Source organism: Hemitrygon akajei, chromosome 3 (assembly GCF_048418815.1).
Source record: "Hemitrygon akajei chromosome 3, sHemAka1.3, whole genome shotgun sequence".
Taxonomy (NCBI): domain Eukaryota; kingdom Metazoa; phylum Chordata; class Chondrichthyes; order Myliobatiformes; family Dasyatidae; genus Hemitrygon; species Hemitrygon akajei.
Genome location: NC_133126.1, coordinates 100,445,564 through 100,470,162, shown reverse-complemented (window position 1 = coordinate 100,470,162; position 24,599 = coordinate 100,445,564). Strand labels below are relative to the sequence as shown.

Genomic DNA, 24,599 nt, shown 5'->3' with positions numbered 1-24,599 from the left:
CTCAACAAACAAGGGAGAGTGTGTGTCTTATGAGACTGTTGGAGACCCCAAATAAACAGATTCTGGGACTGGGTGCCTTTCACTATTTGGTCCATTCTTAACTGATCCACCTCAGCCGTCTGAATGACCCCTCGACACCGCAAGCAATTTAGCTGCCTCTCCAGCTGAAAAATGTAGGCAAAAAGCTCCTCCCCCTCCTCCTGACACATGTTCTGAAACCCTGTCTTGAGCTCCATTGGGTTTCCTGTTGCACCAAACACCTTTTCCAGTGCTTGCATGTAGGGTGCAGAAGTAGCAAGGGGTTTCTGTGCCTGTACAATTCTCACTAAGTCAGCAGCCCGCCTTCTCAAACATTCAACCAATCGCTGTCACTCTATGTCATCGGAGCACTGCCACTCATTTAACAAATGAGAGGTCTGCTCCGCCCAAGTCTCGTACTCCTCTTCCCCTTTAGGGGTGGGCTTCGTTCCTGAGAACAGGCTGAGCCTACGATAGCTGGGACTTTGAACCTGGGTATTTTTCCATTTATTCACCAGAGAGGTAAGGGCCGCTACTAATGCGCCCTATGCTGGGGAACTAATTAGACATTCCAAATCAGACCACTCCTTCCCCTTGCTATGCAGAAACGAGAGCACACTATCTTTGAAGTCTCCGCCCCCAGCTATGGGAAACCCGACTTACGATTCAGCCTGCCCTCCTACACTCGCCCCCACCTGAAAGGTATGGACAGTTCATGGCCCCCCCTCTCCTGGGGCCCCAAGATTACCAGGCAGTTCCACTGCCATTACGTCAGTGCTAGTCTGAATTAAAACAAAGTCTGTGCCCACCATTTTATCAAACCTCCGCCCCATAATCGTAACTTTCCCTACTGCTTTAACAGCACTTAAAAGTCAAATTAACAATTCATCAGGAGTACAAATACACACACGCATTTGTTACCAGTAACCCTGTGGATTCACACCACTAGTCATCCGGCAGCATCCATCCCCATGTATTGTAATCACTTTATCAGACAATAGTTTGGCACAGACTTGAGCACACAACCCACTGGTTCAATGCTCAGGTCAATCACACAGCAGGCAATGAAATCAATCCCGGATGAGCCCCCTCAATTGTAACCCTCAGGTTCTGTCGGCTGCGTAAGTCTAGGGAAGACAATCTCTGGCCCTACTAAATGGGTGAGATTAAGATGTGAGTCCACCCTGTAACCCCCGTTTGTGTGGATGTTGCGTGATTCGTTACCCTGTTACAAATCAGTACCATGAAATAACAGACAGTATACCACATACAATTAAACAATTTAGCTATATAATTCTTAATTTGACTACAGGGTTAGTGAAGAAAAAGCAAAAAAAAAGAAAAAAGTCCATTTTCATGAAGCTGTCTAGTTTGCTCAAGTTGGAGCTCACGGTTTCCCCTTCACTGATCCTCCTTCGATCTCCCTGGCCTTCATCGGGTCATGGTCCCGTTCCAGCATCTTCTCTCTTCATCTCCACTGAACAAAAGACCCAGATCACCCTGGAGTCAGGCACACGGCATGAAAACATCCTCCCGTCATTGGACGGCTCACATTCCAAAGCACCCAAATATCTCTAAACATAACCCAAACTCTGCTTCTACAGAAAGATCATTACATTAGCAGTGGATCCTTTCCCAGGTGGTTCCTGACACCCCCACAATCTCTTCAGCCACCTTTTTCAGAACTCTGGGGTGTACACCATCTTGTCCAGTTGACTTACCTACCTTCTGACCTTTCAGTTTCCCAAGAACCTTCTCTCTAGTTGTGGTAACTTCAGTGGAGTAGAGACATTTGGGATGGAACTGAGCTGGGGAGCATACAGAGGCCCTTGAGCAAGTGATAGGAGGAGTGCAGCAGTTCACCAACAATCCCCAGCCCTGCAGAGTTGCTGTTCCCGCTTTGGCCTCGTCAGAGCTTGCATGGAAGCAGATGATCTCAGGACAACCTAAGGGTTACGCTAAGTGGCAGCAGGAAGTCAGAGTTTGCATGGAATGCATGTCAACCGTTTAGATGTAGCTGCTGCAGAAACCCTCTTCCCAGTGATCACACAATGGGTCAATATGTGGAAGCAAGATGGCAACATTCTCCTCTAAAATGGAGTCCCTTGTAGGACTGGGGCTTTAGGGAATTTGTGACATTAAACAGTTCCTGTGAGGATACTCCTTTCACGTCACCATTGCTGGTTGTTGGCAGGAATGGGACTCGGAGTCCAGGGTCAGCGGGATGTGGACAGACGGAAGGTGCCATGTGTTGTGTGTTTAATGTTTCAGTAATATTTGAATAATACTGTGAATATGTTGTTTGATTAAGCTTTTTTTGGTTAATTAATACATTACAGTACATATGTAATAGTATGTGAATTGTATATGTCATCACACCCCCACATCACATGCATGTGCCTAAAGTAAAAACGAAGGTGTAAGTTCTCCCAGTTTCCCCCTGTCCTTATCCCAATTAGTTTTATGTTTTGGACTTACAAAACATAGCAGTGATGAGGAAGTTTTAAATGAACCCGAGATGACTACTTACCTGTTGAAGCGCAATAAGATATTAGAGTTTTTGAAAAAGCAGAAACGGGATCAATTCAAGGGTTCCATATAATCATAAATAAAACAAAAGATTAGAGATAGCTGGCCTCATTGGAAAGATTACTGCCAGTGTCTTCCACAGTGAAGACTGATGCAAAATATTCAGTTTGTCTGCCATTTTATTGTTCCCCCCCATTACTACCTCTCCAGCATCATTTTTCAGTGGTCCGATATCCACACTCGTCTCTCTTTTACACTTTATGTATCTGAAGAAACTTTTGGTATCCTCTTTAATATCATTGGCTAGCTTACTTTTATATTCCATCTTTTCCTTCTTAATTACTTTTTTAGTTGCCTTCTGTTGATTCTTAAAAGCTTCCCAACCCTTTAACTCCCCACTAATTTTTGCTCTATTATATGCCCTCTCTTTGGCTTTTATGTTGGCTTTGACTTCTCTTGTTAGCCACAGTGTGTCATCTTGTCTTTAGAATACTTCTTCCTTTTTGGATGTATATATCCTGTGCCTTCCAAATTGCTTCCAGAAATTTCAGATCCCTGCCATTGTTCTTTTCCAATCAATTTTGGCCAACTCTTTTCTCGTTCCTCTGGAATTTCCTTTACCCCACTGTAATACTGATACATTTGACTATCTTCTCCTTCTCAAATATCAGGGTGAATTTGATCATGTTATAAGAACTAGAACTAGAACTAGAACACTACAGCACAGTACAGTCCCTTCAGCCCTCGATGTTGTGCCGACCCATATATTCCTTAAAAAAAGTACTAAACCCACACTACCCCATAACCCTCTATTTTCCTTTCATCCTTTCATCCATGTGCTTGTCCAAGAGGCTTGTAAATACCCCTAACATTTTAGCCTCCACCAGCATCCCTGGCAAATCATTCCAGGCACCCACAACCCTCTGTGTAAAGAAACTTACCCCTGATGACCCCCTTAAATTTCCCTCCCTTAACTTTGCACATATGCTCTCTGGTGTCTGCTATTGGTGCCCTGGGAAACAGGTACTGACTATCCACCCTATCTATGCCTCTCATAATCTTGTAGACCTCTATCGAGTCCCCGCTCATCCTTCTACGTTCCAAAGAGAAAAGTCCCAGCTGTGCTAACCTTACCTCATAAGACTTGTTTTCCAATCCAGGCAACATCCTGGTAAATCTTCTCTGCACCCTCTCCATAGCTTCCACATCCTTCCTATAGTGAGGCGACCAGAACTGAACACAATACTCTTGAAGAGTTACCTCACGTGTTTCATCAGCCACAGTTCCCTTTTCCTACCATTTTTTCCTTGTCTCAGTGGGACAAACCTATCCTGAACCCAGCTCAAGTGGTTCCTAAACTTCTTCCACATTACTTCTGTGCTTTCACCCTTGACAATCTGTTTCCAATTTACTCTCACTAGTTCCTGGCTCATCCCTTCAAAGTTAGCCTTTTCCCAGTTAAGCACTTTCCCATTTTGTCTGTTTTTATCCTTTTCCATAGCTATGCTGAAGCTAAGGGAGTTGTAGTCACTCTCACCAAAATGCTCCCCCACCAAGAGGTCTGTCACCTGACCAGGTTCATTACCCAGCACTAGATCCAGTATGGCCTCTCCTATTCCTTTCAACACACCTAAACCCCGGTTCCTGCATCAGCCAATCTTGCCCTTCCTCCAGCCAAGTTTCAGTAACGGCCACAACATCATAGGTCCACGTACTGATCCATGGTCTAAGTTCATCCCCTTTATTCCTAATATAGCACTGAAATAGACACATTTCGACCCCTCTAACTGGTTACATTTATGTTTTGTCCCCTGCCTGTCTTTCCTCAGAACACATAGCATCATGCCCTTGTCCTTCTACCCTAATCTCTGCACTCACATTCTGATTCCCACACCCATGCCAAACTAGTTTAAACCCTCCCCAACAGCTCTAGCAAACCTACCCGCCAGGATATTGGTCCCTTTCCAGTTCAGGTGCAGCCCGTCCATTTTGTACAGGTCAGACCTTCCCCAGAAGAGATCCCAATGATCCAGAAATCTGAACGCCTGCCCCCTGCACCAACTCTTCAGCCACACATTCATCTGCCATAACTTCCTGTTCCTACCCTCTCTGTCTCGTGGCACAGGCAGCAATCCCGAGATTATCACCTTGAGGTCCTGCTTTTTAACTTCTTTCCTAACTCCCTATATTCCTTCTTCAGGACCTCATCCCTACTCCTATCTATGTCATTGGTCCCAACAAGGACCACGACATCTGGCTGCTCACCTCTCTCCTGAGAATACTGAGAACTCGATTTGAGATATCGCGGACCCTGGCACCAGGGAGGCAACAGACCATTCAGGGTTCTCAATCTCTCTCACAGAACCTCTTATCTGTCCCCCAACTATCGAATCCCCTATCACTACTGCTCTCCTCTTTTCCCTCCTTTCTTTCTGAGCTGAGGGTCCAGTCTCAGTGCCAGAGACGCGACCACTACAACTTGTCCCTGGTAGGTCGTCCCCACCAACAGTATCCAAAACAGTATACTTATTGTTGATGGGAACGGCCACAGGGGTGCTCTGCTCTTCCTGTCTATTTCCCTTCCCTCTCCTGACAGTCACCCAGTTACTTGTCTCCTGACTTTTAGAGGTGAACTGTCTCCCTGAAACTTCGATCTATTACTGCCTCTGCCTCCCGAATGATTCGAAGTTCATCCAGCTCCAGTTCCCTAACACGGTTTGTCAGGAGCTGCAGCTGGATGCACCTTTTGCAGGTGTAGTCATCAGGGACAATTGTGCTCACCCTGACTTCCCACATACTACAATCGGAGCACCCGACTGCCCTAACTGCAGCCTCCATTACATACTTCTGTTAATTAAATTAATTTTGATTGCCCAATCAACTGCTTTCTGCTGAGTCTGAGCTATTCAAATCTTGATTAACTTGATTGCACAATCCAACTGCCAAAACCTCTCGAGCCAAAGCCAAAGCCAAAGACTCCTTCACTGGCCCACTCACTCACTGGCCACTCTCCACTGGCTGCTCCGCTTGAGTGATCTTATGATCACTCTCCCCTACAGGTTCTTTTACCTTAAGCTCTCTAACCATTTCAGCTTGACTGCACAACACCCGATCCAGAATAGCTGATCCCTTAGCCACAGCCACGAACTGCTCTAAAAAGCCATTTCATAGGCATTCTAGAAAATCCCCCTCTTGGGATCCAGCACCAACCTGGTTTTCCTACTCTATCTACATATTGAAGTCCCCCATGACTATTGTAACATTGCCCCTTTGGCATACATTTTCTGCCTCCCATTGTAATTTGCAGGCCACATCCTTACTACTGTTTGGGTGTCTGTATACAACTCCCATCAGGGTCTTTTTACTCTTGGCTCTGTTCACAATCATACAACATCTTCCGATCCTATGTCACCTCTTTCTAATGATTTGATTTCATTTTTTACCAACAGACCCACACCACCCCTCTGTCTGTCTGCCTGTCCTTTCAATACAGTGTGTGTCCTTGGACATTAAGCTCCCAGCTATAATCGTCTTTCAGCCAGGATTCAGTGATGTCTAAAACATCATACATACCAATCTGTAACTGCGCTACAAATTCATCTACCTTATTCCGTATACTGCACACATTCAATTATAACACCTTCAGTCCTATATTCACCCTTTTCGATTTTGTTTGCCTTTTACATTGCAACTCATTCTGTTGACTGTAAGTTTGCCCTATCATCAGCCTCTCCTTGTTAGGAGTCTCATTACAGGTTGCCTTTGTCTGTAAACCAACTATCTCATCCTCAGCACTATCACTCTGGTTCCTACCCCCCTGCCAAATTAGTTTAAAACCTTCCAAATATTACAGATTCAGCAACAACAAATATATATGTGAGGCAGGGTTTTTTTTATAACAAATAAAACATTTATTAAACACTGAAAAACAAACCCCCAAAAGTAAACAAACCACTAACGCAACCGGAAATCAGCTGCTGTGCGGTAGCTTAAACAGTTCTTAAAGGAATAAAGCGAAAACAGTTCTTAAAGCGATGTTGCAAAAACAGTTCTTCAAAGTAGTACTGCGAAAGTTCAAAATGCATATAGTCCATTAAAGGAGAGACTTTTTAGACGATTTAAATTCTCTTTCACGTCGTGTTGTTGCGGTTCCCAGTCGAACTATACCTTTCCCGGAGAATTTACGAAGATGAAAATGAAATGGCTTAAAGGCACTGACCTTTCCTTGACGAAACTGTGCAGCAAACCCTTTCTGCTCTCAGCGCAGGGGCTAACGCGGGCACAGCCAACGAATTCCTTCCAAATGAGGATCAAACAAGGTCAAACCTGTTTCACCGTCGAAATCGACTTTCCTCGATATTTTAGCTCCCGAACTCCGATCTTCACTCTCCACTGATTCTTAACTGGCAGTATTATAAACAAACTGCTGGCAATGACCTTTTAAACTTGGCATTAAATAAAACTCCATCTTTCAATGGAACTGCGTCATAATATTGGACCACGCAGTAGCATGGAGTCAGAATGGCAAATCCAGCCACAAACTGCCCCTCCACACAGGGAGGGGTCCTCCTTTTATACCCTGTAAAAAAAAACTGTCACATGACCTCTACTGGCAGGAAAATGACGTCACTCCACCATCACAAGACCATTACCTTAAGTCCAGTATAGCTTCAACACCACTGTTCCGTGACAAGTACAAGATACCCACGGGTACGTAACACGAACAACTCTAGCAAATCTACCCACAAGGATATTGATCCCTCTCAGGTTCGGATGTAACTTGTTCCTTTTGTACTGATCGTACTTTCCCCAGAAGAGATCCCAATGATCCAGAAATCTGAACCCCTGTCCCCTGCACCAGTTCCTCAGCCACGCATTCACTTGTCAAATCATCCTATTCTTACCCTCACTGGCACACGGCACAGGCAGCAATCCAGAGATTACTACGCTGGAGGTCCTGTTTCTCAGCTTTCTGCCTAGCTCCCTAAAATCTCTTTTCAGGATCTCCTCTCCTTGCCTGTCTATGTCATTGGTGCCAATATGCTCCAAGTCCTCTGGCTGCTCACCCTTGTCTTTAAGAATGCCTCAGACCCGATCCGAGATATCCCTGACTCTGGCACCAGGGAGGCAACATACCATCCTGGTGTCTCTATCACAGAATCTTGTCTCTATTCCTCTGACTAAGGAATCTCCTGTCTACACTGCAGCCCTCTTCACCTCTCTGCTCTACCGAGCCACTGCACTACGGTTACTGTGGCTCCCCTCGGTAGGTCTACCCTACAACAGTATCTAAAGTTATATACCTATTATTGAGGGGACCAGCCCCAGGGGCACTCTGTACTGGCTGTGCATTTCCCCTGCTTCTCCTGATAGTCACCCAGTTACCTGTCTCCCTCAATCTAGGGGTGACTACCTCCCTGTAGCTCCTGTCTATCACCTCCTTATGAGTCAAAGGTCATTGAGCTGCAGCTCCAGTTCCTTAATACATTCTCTCAGAAGCTGCAGGGTAGTAATCTCTGGATTTCTGCCTTTGATACGTGCCTGTGAGGGTAAGAATAGGATGATTTGGCAGGTGAACATGAGGCTGAGGAACTGGTACAGCAGTCAGGAGTTAAGAACAAAAGAGAAAGTTACCTCACCCAAGCCTGATGAGCCAAAGCCACTCTAAATACCGGTACATACTGGTACATACCGGTACACGCAAAAGAATGGCCACTCCGCTTGCACCTGCATTACTTTTATTTGCCCTTTCAAATGAATCCCTCTCTGTTGATTGGTTGCCACATAACTCAGAGAAACTGCTGTGAAGCTCTGCCTGTTAAACCTTGATCACAAAATTAAGAAAGGTACTGGATGATCTTCAAGTATGTCATTGAAAAACTCAAACATTTCAAGGGTAAAATAGGGAAATGAAAATGCCACAAAGTTTTACAAGGTCTGTCTGGTTCCTGATACCATCTGTGATAAAGTAGCCAGTGAGCCAGATCACATGGAGGCTGAAGGAATTATTTCCGAGGTTGACTGGAGCCCACGGGCAATGCCAATGACGATCTGTGGTGTGGCATCTGTTAGTCTTGTGAGACCATCGATCTGCACCCTCTCCAGGACGCAGGCCTGGGCAAGGTTTTTGTGTGGAAAACCGGCAGTTGCCCATGCAGTGAGTCTCCCCTCTCTGTTGTCCAAGGGAAGGGCAAGGGCCGATACTGTCAGGATCTGTGGTAATTTTGTGGTAATCAACTAATTAACAAAGGTAGATCAATACCCTCTGCCTACGGTAGAGGATACCTTGGCAAACCTTTTTGGAGGAAAACTCTTTGACAAAGTGGACTTAGCTGAGACCTATGTACAGATGGAGATGGAATAATACTCCAAAGTGTTTCTCACCATCAACACTCACAAAGGGCTTTATTGCTATAATTGGCTTATTTCTGGAGTAACATCTGCACCTGCACTCCGGCAGAAAGCTATGGACCAGGTGCTGCAAGGCTGCCCAGGAACTCAGTGTTACCTGGATGACATCATTGTTACTGGAAAGATGACAAGAAACTTCTCCACAATCTCGAAACAGTGTTAAAAAGATTAGAAGATTATGTAATCAGAACACTTTGCAACAAGTGTTAATTCTTTAAACCAAACATCACTTACTGTGGTCACACCATTGTAGCACAAGGATTGCACAAGACTTCTCAGAAAATTCAAGCAGTGGTGGATGCCCCTAGGGCAAAATATGTGTCACAGTTGTATTCCTTTTTATTATTTATCAATTACTACAACAGGTTTCAGCCAGACCTGGCCACTGTGCTCCTCTTCTTGAACTCATTACTACAGGTCAGGAACAAATAGCAATGGACGAAGCTGTGTGAGGTGGTTTCCAAAAGGTAAAGGAAATGATGTTGTACTTAACTTGTCCTGTAAGGTTTGCTCTGCACTGTTCTGGATGCCAATGGATCCAGAAGAAAGAACCACTTCCTGCAGTCCCAGAGTCAACACCTACAACCCAGGAGGAGGTCCCAGAGCCTGAGGGTGTTTCACAAGTCTCACCTGCCATCAGTGTGGTCCTCTTGTCAGGAAAGGCATTACCCCACGAGAATAAGAAATCCTCCACGATGAGTAGATCTCGAGGCCTGAATGGGACAATTTAAAGTTTAATATGCTGTGGATGTCTGTATAGTAGTTGAATTACTGAATATATACTGAATGTACATAGGTTGACAATCCTGATAAAGGATCTAGCCCAAAACATCCACTGTTTATTCATTTCCATAGCCACTGCCTGACCTGCTGAGTTCTTACAGCAATTTTTGTATGTGTTGCTTCAGATTTCCAGCATCTGCAGATTTTAAAAACAAGAATCGAGCAATACACACAAAATGCTGGAGGAACTCTACTGACGTGATGAGGACACCCTCAGGTTGGAGGAACAACACCTTTTATTCCATCTGGGTAGCCTCCAACCAGATGGCACGAACATCATTTTGCAAACTTCAGGTAATGCCCCCTCCCCCTTCACCAGTCCTCATCCCTTTTGTTTTTCTCACCTTATCTCTTTGCCTGCCCTTTGCCTCCCTCTGGTACTTCCCTCCCCCCTCTTTCTTCCATGGCCTTCTATGCATATCAGACCTGTATCTCTTTCACCAATCAACCTCCCAGCTCTTTACATCATCCCTCCCCCCTCCCGGTTTCACCTGTCACCTGGTGTTTCTCTCTCATCTCCCCCCACCTTTCAAATCTACTCCTCAGCTTTTTTTCTCCAGTCCTGCCAAACTGTCTCAGCCCCAAGCATGGACTGTACCTTTCTTCCATAGATGCTGCCTGGCCTGCTGAGTTCCTCTAGCAAAATATTATCTGCAGATTTTCTCGTTTTTCTGCATTCTATGTTGAGTTGGAGTTTATAGCTAAGCAAGGGGGAGTGTTGTGTATTTAATATTTCAGTAATATTTGAGTAATCTTGTAAATACACAAACACGAGGAAATCTGCAGATGCTGGAAATTCAAGCCACACACACAAAATGCTGGTGGAACTCAGCAGGTCAGGCAACATCTATAGCAGTGGTTCCCAATGTGGGGCGTATGCCCCACAGGGGGGTAATTTGATTTTTAAGGGGGGCAATTCGAGAATGAGTTATTAACAGTGAATTTTTTCTAGTAAGTCTGTGTGAGTATGAGTGTGTGTGCGAGTTAATACATGTGTGTATATACAGTATGCATACATAAAAATACTTGTGTATGTACATGTGTAATTGCATATGTACTGTATATATAGTGTATCACCATCATTACAACCATCAAATGGCTTTCATAATTAAATTAATGAATTGACTGATGTAGGAAGGAACGAATGAACAAGTCCAAACGCGTAAGAAACTCGTACGAGGTCGCGCCAATGCTGCTTTTTGCAGTAGCTTTCGGTTCTTGGTGGTGTGAAGGTGTGTACATTGTGTCATCTCTTTTAAACGGTGTATCTGTCTTTGTATGCTGTAGAAACAAATCGGCATTGTTTTATTTATTTATTATTATTATTATTTTAATATCACTTAATGTTCTTTTTTTTACAATTTCTTAGTAATTTCTTCCTTAGAACTTTAACAGTCCTTTGGTTCTTTTATTTTTCTCTTTCATGAATGCCATGTTCTTTGGAAGCTTGTTTAAACCAAGTTAATGGTCTTTTAGGCTTCCTCCAGGTGAATAGGAGTTCACTTTTTGAATAATAAGAATTATATATCACCACAGAGGGCATCAGGATTTTAGAGGTGATTAGGTGGGGCATGGCCAAAAAAAGGTTGGGAACCACTGATCTATAGGGAGAAGCACAGTTAGTCCTGACGAAGGGTCTCTGCCTGAAACATCGACAGTGCTTCTCCCTATAGATGCTGCCTGGCCTGCTGTGTTCCACCAGCATTTTGTGTGTGAATCTTGTAAATATGTTGTTTGATTAAACATCCTTTGTTTAAATAATTCATTGTGTAATAATGTCACACGTCATATGCGCGCGTCTCACTGAAAGTGTAAAGGAAGCTCACAAGTTCTCCCATGTTTTTCTTCCAGTTAGTTTGATGTTGTAGAGTCACATCGCTGAGGCGCGGCACCCGAACGGGTAAAACGTTAAAGGCACTTCCAGGGAAGCGGCAGTATCGTCATCGCAATTGAAACTTGCATTTATGAGCCGGGAGACCAAACGTTCAAAGCTTCTCCTGAAATTCCGCAGCCCGTCACTTAAGAAAATCACGGGGGAGGGGGTGGCATTACGGGAAAGGAGGGAAGGGCAGGTAAATGTGAGAGGAAAGGACGGGAGAATTGTGAGTGGGAATGGATAGGAGGGAGGAGGAATTTCAGTAGGGAAGGGGAACAAGAATATGCGGAAACTGGTAGGAGAGGGGCAGGATGCGGAATAACTGCGGTTGGGGAGGGGTGGGATGCAGGGGAACTGCGGTTGGGGAGGGACGGGATGCAGGGGAACTGCGGTTGGGGAGGGGTGGGATGCAGGGGAACTGGGGTTGGGGAGGGACGGGATGCAGGGGAACTGGGGTTGGGGAGGGGTGGGATGCAGGGGAACTGGGGTTGGGGAGGGGTGGGATGCAGGGGAACTGGGGTTGGGGAGGGGTGGGATAGCGGGGGAACTGGGGTTGGGGAGGGACGGGATGCAGGGGAACTGGGGTTGGGGAGGGACGGGATGCGGGGAAACTGCGGTTGGGGAGGGGTGGGATGCAGGGGAACTGGGGTTGGGGAGGGACGGGATGCGGGGGAACTGGGGTTGGGGAGGGACGGGATGCGGGGAAACTGCGGTTGGGGAGGGGTGGGATAGCGGGGGAACTGGGGTTGGGGAGGGACGGGATGCAGGGGAACTGGGGTTGGGGAGGGGTGGGATAGCGGGGGAACTGGGGTTGGGGAGGGACGGGATGCGGGGGAACTGGGGTTGGGGAGGGACGGGATGCGGGGGAACTGGGGTTGGGGAGGGACGGGATGCGGGGGAACTGGGGTTGGGGAGGGACGGGATGCGGGGGAACTGGGGTTGGGGAGGGGTGGGATAGCGGGGGAACTGGGGTTGGGGAGGGACGGGATGCGGGGGAACTGGGGTTGGGGAGGGACGGGATGCGGGGGAACTGGGGTTGGGGAGGGACGGGATGCGGGGGAACTGGGGTTGGGGAGGGGTGGGATAGCGGGGGAACTGGGGTTGGGGAGGGACGGGATGCGGGGAAACTGCGGTTGGGGAGGGGTGGGATAGCGGGGGAACTGGGGTTGGGGAGGGACGGGATGCGGGGGAACTGGGGTTGGGGAGGGGTGGGATAGCGGGGGAACTGGGGTTGGGGAGGGACGGGATGCGGGGGAACTGGGGTTGGGGAGGGGTGGGATAGCGGGGGAACTGGGGTTGGGGAGGGGTGGGATGCAGGGGAACTGGGGTTGGGGAGGGGTGGGATAGCGGGGGAACTGGGGTTGGGGAGGGGTGGGATGCAGGGGAACTGGGGTTGGGGAGGGACGGGATGCAGGGGAACTGGGGTTGGGGAGGGGTGGGATGCGGGGGAACTGGGGTTGGGGAGGGGTGGGATAGCGGGGGAACTGGGGTTGGGGAGGGGTGGGATAGCGGGGGAACTGGGGTTGGGGAGGGACGGGATGCGGGGGAACTGGGGTTGGGGAGGGACGGGATGCGGGGGAACTGGGGTTGGGGAGGGACGGGATGCGGGGGAACTGGGGTTGGGGAGGGACGGGATGCGGGGGAACTGGGGTTGGGGAGGGACGGGATGCGGGGGAACTGGGGTTGGGGAGGGGTGGGATAGCGGGGGAACTGGGGTTGGGGAGGGACGGGATAGCGGGGGAACTGGGGTTGGGGAGGGACGGGATGCGGGGGAACTGGGGTTGGGGAGGGACGGGATGCGGGGGAACTGGGGTTGGGGAGGGACGGGATAGCGGGGGGAACTGGGGTTGGGGAGGGGTGGGATAGCGGGGGAACTGGGGTTGGGGAGGGGTGGGATAGCGGGGGAACTGGGGTTGGGGAGGGGTGGGATAGCGGGGGAACTGGGGTTGGGGAGGGGTGGGATAGCGGGGGAACTGGGGTTGGGGAGGGGTGGGATAGCGGGGGAACTGGGGTTGGGGAGGGACGGGATGCAGGGGAACTGGGGTTGGGGAGGGGTGGGATAGCGGGGGAACTGGGGTTGGGGAGGGGTGGGATAGCGGGGGAACTGGGGTTGGGGAGGGGTGGGATAGCGGGGGAACTGGGGTTGGGGAGGGGTGGGATAGCGGGGGAACTGGGGTTGGGGAGGGGTGGGATAGCGGGGGAACTGGGGTTGGGGAGGGGTGGGATAGCGGGGGAACTGGGGTTGGGGAGGGACGGGATGCAGGGGAACTGGGGTTGGGGAGGGGTGGGATAGCGGGGGAACTGGGGTTGGGGAGGGACGGGATGCAGGGGAACTGGGGTTGGGGAGGGACGGGATGCGGGGAAACTGCGGTTGGGGAGGGGTGGGATAGCGGGGGAACTGGGGTTGGGGAGGGACGGGATGCAGGGGAACTGGGGTTGGGGAGGGGTGGGATAGCGGGGGAACTGGGGTTGGGGAGGGACGGGATGCAGGGGAACTGGGGTTGGGGAGGGGTGGGATAGCGGGGGAACTGGGGTTGGGGAGGGACGGGATGCAGGGGAACTGGGGTTGGGGAGGGACGGGATGCGGGGAAACTGCGGTTGGGGAGGGGTGGGATAGCGGGGGAACTGGGGTTGGGGAGGGACGGGATGCAGGGGAACTGGGGTTGGGGAGGGGTGGGATAGCGGGGGAACTGGGGTTAGGGAGGGACGGGATGCAGGGGAACTGCGGTTGGGGAGGAGTGGGATAGCGAAAGGGACCCCAGAGTCCCACGAAGTGAAAAATAAAAACTGAAATTCCGAAACAAAAACGGAAAAGTCCTGATGAAAGTTCTCCGGGTGAGACGTCTGTTGATACCATCTAACTTGCTGAGTTCCTCCAGTATTTTGTTTGTGTTGGTCAAAACCGGAAAATATCCTCGACCTGAAACGTTGATGCAGTTTTTCGAGGCCTGACCTGAGTACTGCCGACATTTTCTGTTCATTTCCGGCTGGATACAACTGCATAACAATTGAATTTAGGACTTGAACGTGTTCCCCTAATGCCGCCAGTAATACAGTGTGTATGTAAACGAGAGATATCCTGTCCCCGTTGGTGTCTCCTCTCGGGGTGAAGACGGGATGTTGCCTGCTTCGCTCTTTAAAACCCAGGGATTTGAAGCCTCTGGGTTCATACGGATTCTGTCCAAATTAATATTAGTAAGATTAGTTTAACGCTTTTGATTTTCTATACTCAGTGAACGAATATATCACCTTAAATACAATAATGATAGAGTCAACTCTTCTATTAAGCGCGGTTACAGTACGTTTGAAAGGAAGTCAGGAATCTTCCGAATCACATGTGGTTCCGCGTTTGTTTCTGGAGGATTACGGCAGTGGCAGAAGGCGTTCCATTTTAATCCATTAACCCTAGGGCCGGCCAGGAGACCAACTCCGTCCGCTTGACAAATGCCACTGCCAACGGCTTCATCCGCAGCCGTTCCGGAGCAGCCCCGCAGCAGCGGAACCGCCGTTCCCCCTCGAAGGTTTGTGCTTTAAAGTATTGGAATGGCTCCAGGAGCGACGCACTTCGGTGGGCGGACGGATGGGCCGCCCAGTCCGTAACCGGAGAACATTCGACCAAAGTACGGTTTTCATTCGCGACCGGAATGTGATAGCAAGAAAGAAGCCGGGAGGTTAGATGACGATGACATGTTATGATTCGTCCCAGATACATTGTTCGTAGCAGTTTTGTTCCTTGTCGTGAGCTGCTGTTAGGTTTTAGGAAAGATGCAGTTAAACTGAAAAGACGTACAAGAATGTTGCCAGGATTCGAGGGTTGGGTCCTTGGAGCAGAAGAGTCCTATAGGCGATCTTAGAAGTGTTTAAGATCACGGGAGGGGCATAAGTAAGTTTGATGCACGCAGTCTTTTTCTCCAGGATTTGGAGAAACAAAAAACGAGAGGACATAGGCTGAAGATGAGACTTACTGGAAAGCTGAAGGGCAAGTTGTTCATGCAGAAGCTGGAACAAGCTGCCAGAGGAAGTGGATAGGAGAGGTTTATGGTGTGCAGGGACGGCCATCTTGATCGGTGTGGACTGGTCTGAACTGAGATAGAACAAAGTTTGGTCAGACCCAATGCAAACAGCTCACAGAAATGTTGGGAACACAGCAGGTCAGGCAGTGTCTGGGGTGGGGGGAGAGGGATAAGTAAGCCATATCCTACCTGCAGATCTGGGTGGAGGTGGAGAGCTGCCAGCGGGCTGCAGCATTTGGGTTGGGATGGGTACCCTTGCCCACACTCCCTGCACCCACTGTCCTTAATCACCACCTTCCTTTGCTCCACTAACCTTGGCCACTGAAACACTGCTGCCTCCCACCCCCTTGGCTGTAAACCCTTTCATGGGCCTGGAAAGGAACTACCCGCACCCCCTCCACAGTGGCTGCCCAACCTACTGAGTGTTTATTGTGGACGTTCTGCTAAAGTTTAAGCATTTGAGGTGGTTCTTGGGGTGTGTCAGTGATGAATGTGCCTTTTACAGGAAGGTCTTCCCGTGATCTGCACTGGGGCCAAGTCTTCATGTGGTGTCAGCCATGGCTGTTCTGGGAGTGCGGTTCACCAGGAGACAGAGAGACAAACTGGCCCAGACGCTGCGGATGTTGAACTGGGTGTTGGTGCTGATGGGGATGGTTTTGATCAGCCTAGGGATCTACCTGACCCTGGAGATGAGGAAACGCAGTGAGGTAATGGTGATCAGTGGAGCAATCTCTCTCCCCAACATGCTGGTGGCGGTGGGAGCCATCGCCTGTGGCATCAACCTGCTGGGGAGCAAAATCTGCCATGACTGCTGGGACAACAAATTCTCCCACTGGAGGCTGCTCATGCTTCCCTACATCACCTGCACCACCTTCTTAACCTTCTTCATCCTGGTGGGGGCTTTGATGTGCTACAGCATGAGGAGCACACTGGAGGAATCCCTCTTCTTGGGCCTCCAGCATGCCATGAGGTTCTACAGGGACACCGACACCCCGGGCCACTGCTTCCTCAAGAAGACCATGGATGAGCTGCACATGGAGTTCCGTTGCTGTGGCAACAACGGCTTCAGGGACTGGTTTGCGATCCAGTGGATCAGCTCACGCTATCTGGACATGAACTCCAAAGAGGTCCAAGAGTAAGTGGAAGGGAGGGGTGGGATATGATAGGATAGAAAAGAGAAGCTGGGTTGCAGCATCAACAATATCAACCCTGCTCCCCATATCCTGTGATTTCCCCCTTGGCATTAATGTATCTACCCTCATCTCTAATATATTTATTGAATGTGGCTGCTTGGAGATTCAATTGAAACCAATAAATCAAGACATTTCCATTTTCTCTCCCCGCCCCCACCCCAATCCTAATATTTGACTCAATATACTAACCCGCAAATACCCTTCTTCCTGCTCCATTCTATCTTCAGTCCAGTTTATGTTCGGTTTAATTCAAGAATCTCAAATCCCTCATTCCCAAACCATTGTGAATTCTTAGATGAATGCACTTTGCCTCACGGGACCGGGTTACAGAACTTGGGCCCAAACTCTCAAAAAGCCATCACTTGCCGTTCTCACCGGCTGCCCTCCCAATGCAACATCTGTTGTAAGCAGTTCTGGCTGCTGTGGGTATGAATTCTTCAGACTCAGAGGCTTTCCCAGGACACCACACTGAGAAGGAAGTGGGCAAAGATAGTTGTACAAATGGTCTACTGTTGCAAAATCTTTCCATCTGCAATAGATTAGGTTACTGTTGCTAAATAGAAATTTTTAAAGAACCGATGCTGAAAATCTTGAATAAAAACAGGAAATGCTGGAGATGCTCAGCAGCTTAGGCAGTATCTTTGGAGAGAGGCGTTCACTTAGACAATGAGTCTTCAACTTGAAAGGTTAACCCTGTCTCAGTCTGCCTGTCATTTACTGAACGTTGAAATATGGATGGAGTGGGGCAGGTTAACAGGAGCAACAAAGCTGTGATGACATTGTAAGTGGAGCCACAACTGGATTCTTGAGTTAAATGTACTGGCGGTGAGAAGGGCGTGGGGAAATGCATACGAAGGGTTTGAGGAAGCACGAGCAAGGAAGGAGTGAAAGTGGTGTTCGAACAAAAACAGAACACAACTAGTGAATGGCCACCTTTGACACGTTGGGTGATGAGCTAAACATCCACTCTTCACATGTCTGAACTCCAGCAAGGTCATTCACATTACTTGATGAGATTACTGATACAAGGTGGAGAAGCTGGGGGAAGGAAGGGGTTAATGAAGGAGGACCTGGAGGGGTGGAAGAGGGAGAGGACAAGGGTGGGGATCTGAGGAAGGTGGTATGGGAGAAAGTGGGATCGATGTGTGTGTGGTTAGTACAGGGTGGCATTGTGCAGTCGGCATCTGTGTGCACAGGGGGAGTGGGGGGGGGTGTGTGCAGAGATTGGAAACGTCTGTGGGGGTTTGGATGTCTGTGCGTAACATACTGTAATAAAATGAATGTGAATAAAACCAATGAGTAAATAAGGTAGAGTTATAAGGATCGGTGTTAAGTTCTTGTCCTCTGTATGCTGCAGCATGTCTCCCAGAAACATAGCTCAACAAGAAACACAGTATAGCTTAAAAATATAATGACATTCTAACACTGTGTAGAAATCAGAATAATTAATTTTTGTTAAACTTATTGCTCATTATCAAAGAAGTGTCTCATAAACTGCTTCTGTCAGTATCACACAAAGCTCTGAAGGAACTTGGTCAGGCAGCATCTGTGGAGGAAAGTGGACAGTGAATATTTAGAGTCAATCCTTGACCTGGTCCAGATGAATCTTCAAAGGTGGGATAAACTGGGAGTGTGAAATGTTCACTAATTATGAACCATTGTTATTACTGAAAATGTGCAATCCCCATTAAAATATCAAATAATTCATACCATACTAAATATATTTATATTTTTCCTGTAAAAAGCAGCACTTTGATAATTGATCCCACAGTTGGTGGGGGGGGGGGGGGGGCAAATATAATTGGCAGCACTTGATTGATGCCCGGACAAGAGTGACTCTGTGCCCATCGTAGCTCAACATGTTTGGGAGTCTAACTTGCACTATTACACATTCTAAGAGCGTGGTTCTCTTGGCTTGTTTGTATATTTAGCGATACAGCGCTGAGTAGGCCGTTCCAGTCCTTCGAGCCACCCCGCCCCTGCAAACCCTGATTAATCCTAATCCTAATGCCCTGACTGGTAATAGCATCTGAAATTTGAATGGAGTAAAGCTGCAGGGAACTCTGGAGGAAGCAGAGAGCAAGAATGGTCTCTGGCACTTATTGCTCTGTGGGTCTGTAGGATAGAGGCAGTGTCCTGAATGCAGGAAAAGATTAACCATAAATGCATCGGGTTCTTCAGCTGCTAATTACAATGTAATTTAATGGAATCATCTGCAAGCCAAGTAGCAAGACACAATCAAAGGGAATAATATCACTACCAACTGGCTTCAGAGTTCTTTGCATTTTGGTCTGATCAGTAATCCTAACAGTTGTCAATCAAAAGATTAAGAAACACGTTAGTGCCCCAAGGATGCAGATGTCACATTGACAGAACACACATGGGAAATAAAGATGGCAATTTGGAAAAATGTTACAAAAGCCATAGAGCTGTGGAGGCAGATTGGTTCTTGCCTTTCAAAAGCATATTAGATATACAAAAAGTATTTCCAGCCATGAGGAAGGAGAAAGGAATGGGTCTAATGGAATAAGTCTTTCAAAGAACTTGTCTGGTTAACTGGCTGAATGGGTTGTCTCTGAGAGTCCATTGACTTATTCTTTGGGTTAACTGAAGTTAAATCAGTGTTGTATTATGTTCACGTGTGAGCTGTTCTCCCACTGTAGTCGCCTGAGGAGTAACGTGGATGGGAAGTATTTGTTGGATGGCATTCCCTTCAGCTGCTGCAACCTCAACTCGCCCCGTCCTTGTATCCAATTACAACTCACCAACAATTCAGCCCATTACAACTACGACTACCTGACTGAAGAGATGAACCAGTGGATGACAGGCTGTCGACAGGCACTATTGGATCATTACACCCCGATTATGCAGTCTATCGGGCTCTGCATGCTGTTCATCTGGCTCTTTGAGGTAAGCCATCACAGCAGAGTATGCGGTAACTCCCTTCCTCCCCTTTCTGTCATTGCTGGCTGCACTAAGCTGCAAACTTAGAACTATTTTTTGAAGACTCCAGCTTCTCAGTCAGAAAGTTGTGGGGAAAAGCCTATTCATGGAATTGAGTACGAAACCCTGAGCTGATGGCCTAAGGGCACACTGTAACTCTGTACGCTGTAACAAATGCTTCTTTCAGGTGAGATGATAAACTGAGGCCTTACCTGGCCTCTCAGTCTGTGGAGGAGGAAATGTTAAGTTCCACTCTGTCTGAGCTAATATTTTCTTCTGACTTACAGAGAGTCCCCGGTTATGACAAAGTTCTGTTTCTGAGCAGAAATGAATAGAAACAGTGTGTGGGAGAGGATCATAGAAACAGCTGTGGTGGAGAGCAAGATCCATCTTCTTGCATCCAACATTAATTTGTATGTAGAGGGTTGTACATGTGTGACCCAGGGAGAATCTGTACCCATCAGTGTGAAATCCTACTATGTGCAGATTTTCTCAGTCCATGTCACCATAGTTTCAAAAATACCTAACGGATTGCAGTGTGCATTTATGTTGGCTATAGAGATGCGTCTGTCTGTCTTTGCTAACAAAATAATTACTGTTTGGCTGCAGATTTTGGTTCTGATTGGTGTCAGGTATCTACAGACTGCAATGGAGAACACTCAGATCCAGGGTGACCCAGACAGTGCGTCGGAGGGTTGGCTACTGCAGAACAACTTTGTGGAAAAAGCCACAACAAACTTCAACATCGTTAAAAACCTGCACAAAGTTGATCAGATATCCACGATCTCAGGAGTGGAAGATCTCAATAACATTGCCAAGTATGGACCGGACAATATTCTGCCCCAAATTATCACCACCAGTTAACATTGGTGGCACCTCTCTTGGCTCTTTAAGCTCCTGCTTCAGAATGATGTGAATTTTAGTTTCAATGTGATTGAGTGTATGGCTGTGGAGAGGTAACTACTCTAACAATGCTGTGACTGAGTATTTATAATGGACATCTTTGAGTAATATACCTTTAATACAGCCTTCAACTAATGATCAACCATTGATATTGTGGGAACTTAGGTTAGTTTCAGTAGAAATCTCAGCACCCTCTGGTAGAGAAATAGATAAACCTATTTTCCTTTAAAGAATTAACATTTAAGGATTGAAATCCAAAATCATTATAGACCATCACAGGAAATCTATAGTGTCGACTGGAATCTGTTTTTGTTCAAAAAATTGCATTAATTAGGACGATTTTAAGTTGGAAATATGGAAACAACAGCAAGCTGCACGACATTTCTCTTCCCCCTTAGAGAGAGAGAGAGAGAGAGAGAGAGAGACTGGCATGTCAAGTTTGCTGTGGCGAATGATTTGTTTTTGTTGGATTGCAGATCACAGTCCCTCTTTGGGGGCTTTGCTGTTGCTTCCTTTGTGAGTGATGAGTGCTGATGCTTCCTGTTGAAATAAGTGTGGAGGAGGAGAGGGGTTGTTAAAGCTTTGCTGCTGTTTGTGCATGGGAAGGGGGAGAAGAGGGCTTTGGGGTTCTAATGTTTTACAGTTGCTCATTCTTTGGGGTGCTCTTCTGTTTTTCGTGGATGCCTGTGAAGAGCAGGGAATTCCAGTTGTATAATGCATATGTTCTCTGATATTAGATGGAACCTCTAGAACCATTTTGAACATTGGTCTACCAGGCAGAATCCTAGTCCACTGATTCAGATCCAGGAGTTCAAATCCCAACAAGGCAGTGGGGAGATAATCAAAATCACATTAAAAATATGGAAATACAAAGTAAACCCAGATCAGCGAATAGACATGCACAAATACCTCAATAATGGACATCCAAATGATTTACTACCTAGTACCTTGTGCATGCACAACTGAAATCCTTAAAAAAAATCTTTTTATTCCACTCCTCTCCCTGGTGAAATTGGAGACAGAACCAAACTGTTGCAACTTTGGCCTATGGCTGTGCGACGTGTGAGCTATTGAGGATACATTAGGGTTAAGATCACAAGTTATGTTACCAATTCTGTCTAGAATCAGAAGTCCAGGCTGGGAGTGACAATTAGTTTTAAGGACTGAAACGACTTACTAAAATTTAATAAGTGGAGATATAACTGGCCAATTAAATTCAATATATAAATGTGATGTGAGACATTTGCCAAAGAAAAGCAAGGATGTCTATTATTTAGGAAAAAAAACATCTAAATAGAGAAGGAAAGGCACCTGAGAGAACAAATTTGGATGGAATTCACTAAGGCCACAACAAAATTGGATTTATTTTGTGAAAGCCCTTTTTACTGGGTGTCTATAGAAACTCAGCTTGTTAGCCTCTCGGTAAAGTCACTGGACTCAGTGGTGAGAAAACCACCTTTCTTGATCTCTGTGCATCTAGGGTCAGCACGACTTGGGGTTCCACCAAAACCATGAAGTTAGGATGTTTCAACAATCCAAACCCCGGTCTGTGTAAATACTGCCCCCGTACAATTAGCCGTCAGCAAGAAATAACAGATTATATACTATTGAATTATAAACAAAGTATATTTACAAATTTCAGCTTTATTGAACAGTTAGCAGGAAAAAAAGAAGAGAAAAAATAAATAAAAGGGCCCATTACTGTTAACCCAGTCCAAATGTGCACATAAAGTTGGAGATCTTGTTGAAGTTGTCTTTAACTCACACACTGGACCCATGGTCACACACCATCTTCTGGACATCACTCAAAATCCATCTCAAACAAATGGGCTCTCCCATGAGAGTATTGGCCCTTCCTCCTTGTAGCCATTCATCAGCAAAAAAGGACCGTGTGCAATCGAAATGGCATCCTCAGCCATCTTCTCACCAGTCTTCTCCCAGCTCCTGCCAAAAAGACTTCAATTCACTCTAGTGTCCATCACAAAACCTCTCTGCCCAGCTTTCTCTAGAACCTTCTCTCAATTCCACCATCCTGATTAGCTGAGCTAACATTCTTAAGTTGAACATCACAACCCCTTATCTCAAACTGAAACCCAAACAATCAGCAGACTCTACACAAACTCTATTAAATGAAATACCCTGCAGCATTAGCAATAAGATATTAACCAGGGCTCTGCACTTGTAAGAGGGGTGGGTTAGAGATGGAGGTTACACCGTATTTGAACTTTGGATGAACCTCACTTCTGATGGCTGTGCCATGTAAAGAGGATATCAGTTCTCTAGAGGAGGTGACATCTGCAAAGGAAGCACAAATCCGCTGGGTCTGGAGTTCAGCCCTTGGAATAGTGCTGAGAAAACCAAAAAGGGTCTTTAAAATGGTGGTAGTGTAGACAGTGATTTCACAAGGGAAAGAGGAAACAACTAGTGAACTAGGCAAGGTAGTCATCCATGAAATCAAGTCAGAAATGTAAGAAAGCTTAAAATATGGTGCCTGGAATTGGACAGTACACAGCAGCTGAGGCTTAGTGTTTTACAGATGGTTACCATAGCTTCCTCCTATACTGCCTATTCATCAATCTGTCATTCCAATAAGCAACTTGGCCAACCACTTGCAAAGTCCAAAACATGAGATTCTGCAGATGTTGGAAATCTTGAACAACACACAGGAATGCAGAGGAGCTCAGCAAATCAGGCAGCATCTGTGAGAGGGAATAAACAGGAGATATTTCAGAATGAGACCCATCATCAGGATAAAGTCTCCAGTATATTATGTGTGGTGCTGCTGGAGTCTTTACTTGTCTTGTGTTGATATAGACAAGGAGCAGATTGATGTTAGTCACTGTCTCTTCACAGGCAATAAATTATGACCTTGAAAGTGATACCATATCCTAAAACTTCACTAGGTAAAAACAAATGACAACAGAAATACCAAGAATGAGAGATGCCCAAACTGATAATCTTGTATTTTACAGAAAGAAGGTGAAGTTTTTCCACTCATGGAAATGGTTTCTATGGTATGTTAAATGGTGAATTAGGCTTTGAACGGTGCAAGAATCAAATCAGGACTTGAATTGACACTAATCTCCCATTCAGTTAAATGCAAGATGTTGTAGGGACTCCTTAATTTCATTAGGCAAAATTTGCTCAGGCTGAATGGCCTAATTCTGCAACTATGTCTTAGGGTCTTATAAAGAAAGGTTGAATAAGTTAGGACTTTATTTCCTAGAACATAGGAGAATGAAGGGAGATTTGATAGAGGCATACAAAATTATCAGGGCTATAGACTGGGTAAATGCAAGCAGGCTTTGGGTGAGACTAGAACTAGAGGTCATGGGTTGAGGGTGAAAAGTGAAATGTTTAAGGGGAACCTGAGGGAGAACTTTTGCTCAGAGGGTGGTGAGAGTGTGGTCCAAGTTGCCAGTGAAAGTGGTGCATGCAGGTTTGATTTCAACATTTAAGAGAACATGGATAAGTACATGGATGGGACGGGTGTGGAGGTTTAAGGTCCGAGTGCAGGTTGATGGGACTAGGCGGAGTGATAGTTTGCCATGAACCAGATGGGCTGAAGGGCCTGTTTCAGTGCTATAGTGTTTATGACTAGTTACTATCCCAGTAGGTTTCTTATTCTTCCATCAGCACCTTTCCCTTGATTCTTGGGACTTCACCTCGACTGAGGAATCACGATCGATAGATGCTGAGGACGATCCAGGGTGATCTCTTGAGTCAGAATTTGGAATTTCTTCCAACAACAGCGGCATTCGAGTGGTGGCTGAGAATTGTGAACACTGGAATCTTTGTAACTTACTATGTAGTATTTAGTGTGGTGTATTTGTGCTTTCTGTTTTATGAAAATAAATTAGGCTTCTTACTTTATTGTGCTTGTGTTCTTATTATAGCATTTCATTGAAAACTCCAATTGGTTTGGGTCTT

General features: G+C 46.8%; 1 protein-coding gene and 1 long non-coding RNA gene across 4 annotated transcripts; one reads left to right on the top strand and one right to left on the bottom strand.

The window, feature by feature from the left end:
* Nucleotides 1-1,364: 1,364 nt before the first annotated feature.
* LOC140725252 (uncharacterized) lies at nucleotides 1,365-11,897 on the bottom strand. Its single transcript, XR_012098308.1, has 3 exons — nucleotides 11,568-11,897; nucleotides 9,589-9,671; nucleotides 1,365-1,495 (listed from the first exon to the last, which is right to left on the bottom strand). It is a non-coding gene; the product is annotated as an uncharacterized lncRNA (long non-coding RNA).
* Nucleotides 11,898-14,980: 3,083 nt separating this feature from the next.
* Nucleotides 14,981-24,542, top strand: prph2la (peripherin 2-like a). 3 transcript variants are annotated; one of them, XM_073040478.1, is made up of 4 exons: nucleotides 14,981-15,138; nucleotides 16,136-16,765; nucleotides 19,487-19,733; nucleotides 20,376-24,542. In XM_073040478.1, exons 2-4 carry the CDS (start codon nucleotides 16,188-16,190, stop codon nucleotides 20,628-20,630), a joined length of 1,080 nt encoding a protein of 359 aa, XP_072896579.1. In that variant the 5' UTR covers nucleotides 14,981-15,138; nucleotides 16,136-16,187; the 3' UTR covers nucleotides 20,631-24,542. The 3 variants fall into 3 exon arrangements, with proteins under 3 accessions (XP_072896579.1, XP_072896580.1, XP_072896581.1); XM_073040479.1 differs by lacking the exon at nucleotides 14,981-15,138 and adding an exon at nucleotides 15,207-15,288; XM_073040480.1 differs by lacking the exon at nucleotides 14,981-15,138 and adding an exon at nucleotides 15,461-15,500.
* Nucleotides 24,543-24,599: the final 57 nt, after the last annotated feature.

Excerpts from the sequence above, each read along its gene's own strand:
- prph2la (XM_073040478.1), top strand. The coding sequence starts at position 16,188 with ATGGCTGTTCTGGGAGTGCGGTTCACCAGGAGACAGAGAGACAAACTG. Across the intron at positions 16,766-19,486 it reads AACTCCAAAGAGGTCCAAGA|TCGCCTGAGGAGTAACGTGG; the intron begins GTAAGTGGAAGG and ends CTCCCACTGTAG. Across the intron at positions 19,734-20,375 it reads TGTTCATCTGGCTCTTTGAG|ATTTTGGTTCTGATTGGTGT; the intron begins GTAAGCCATCAC and ends GTTTGGCTGCAG.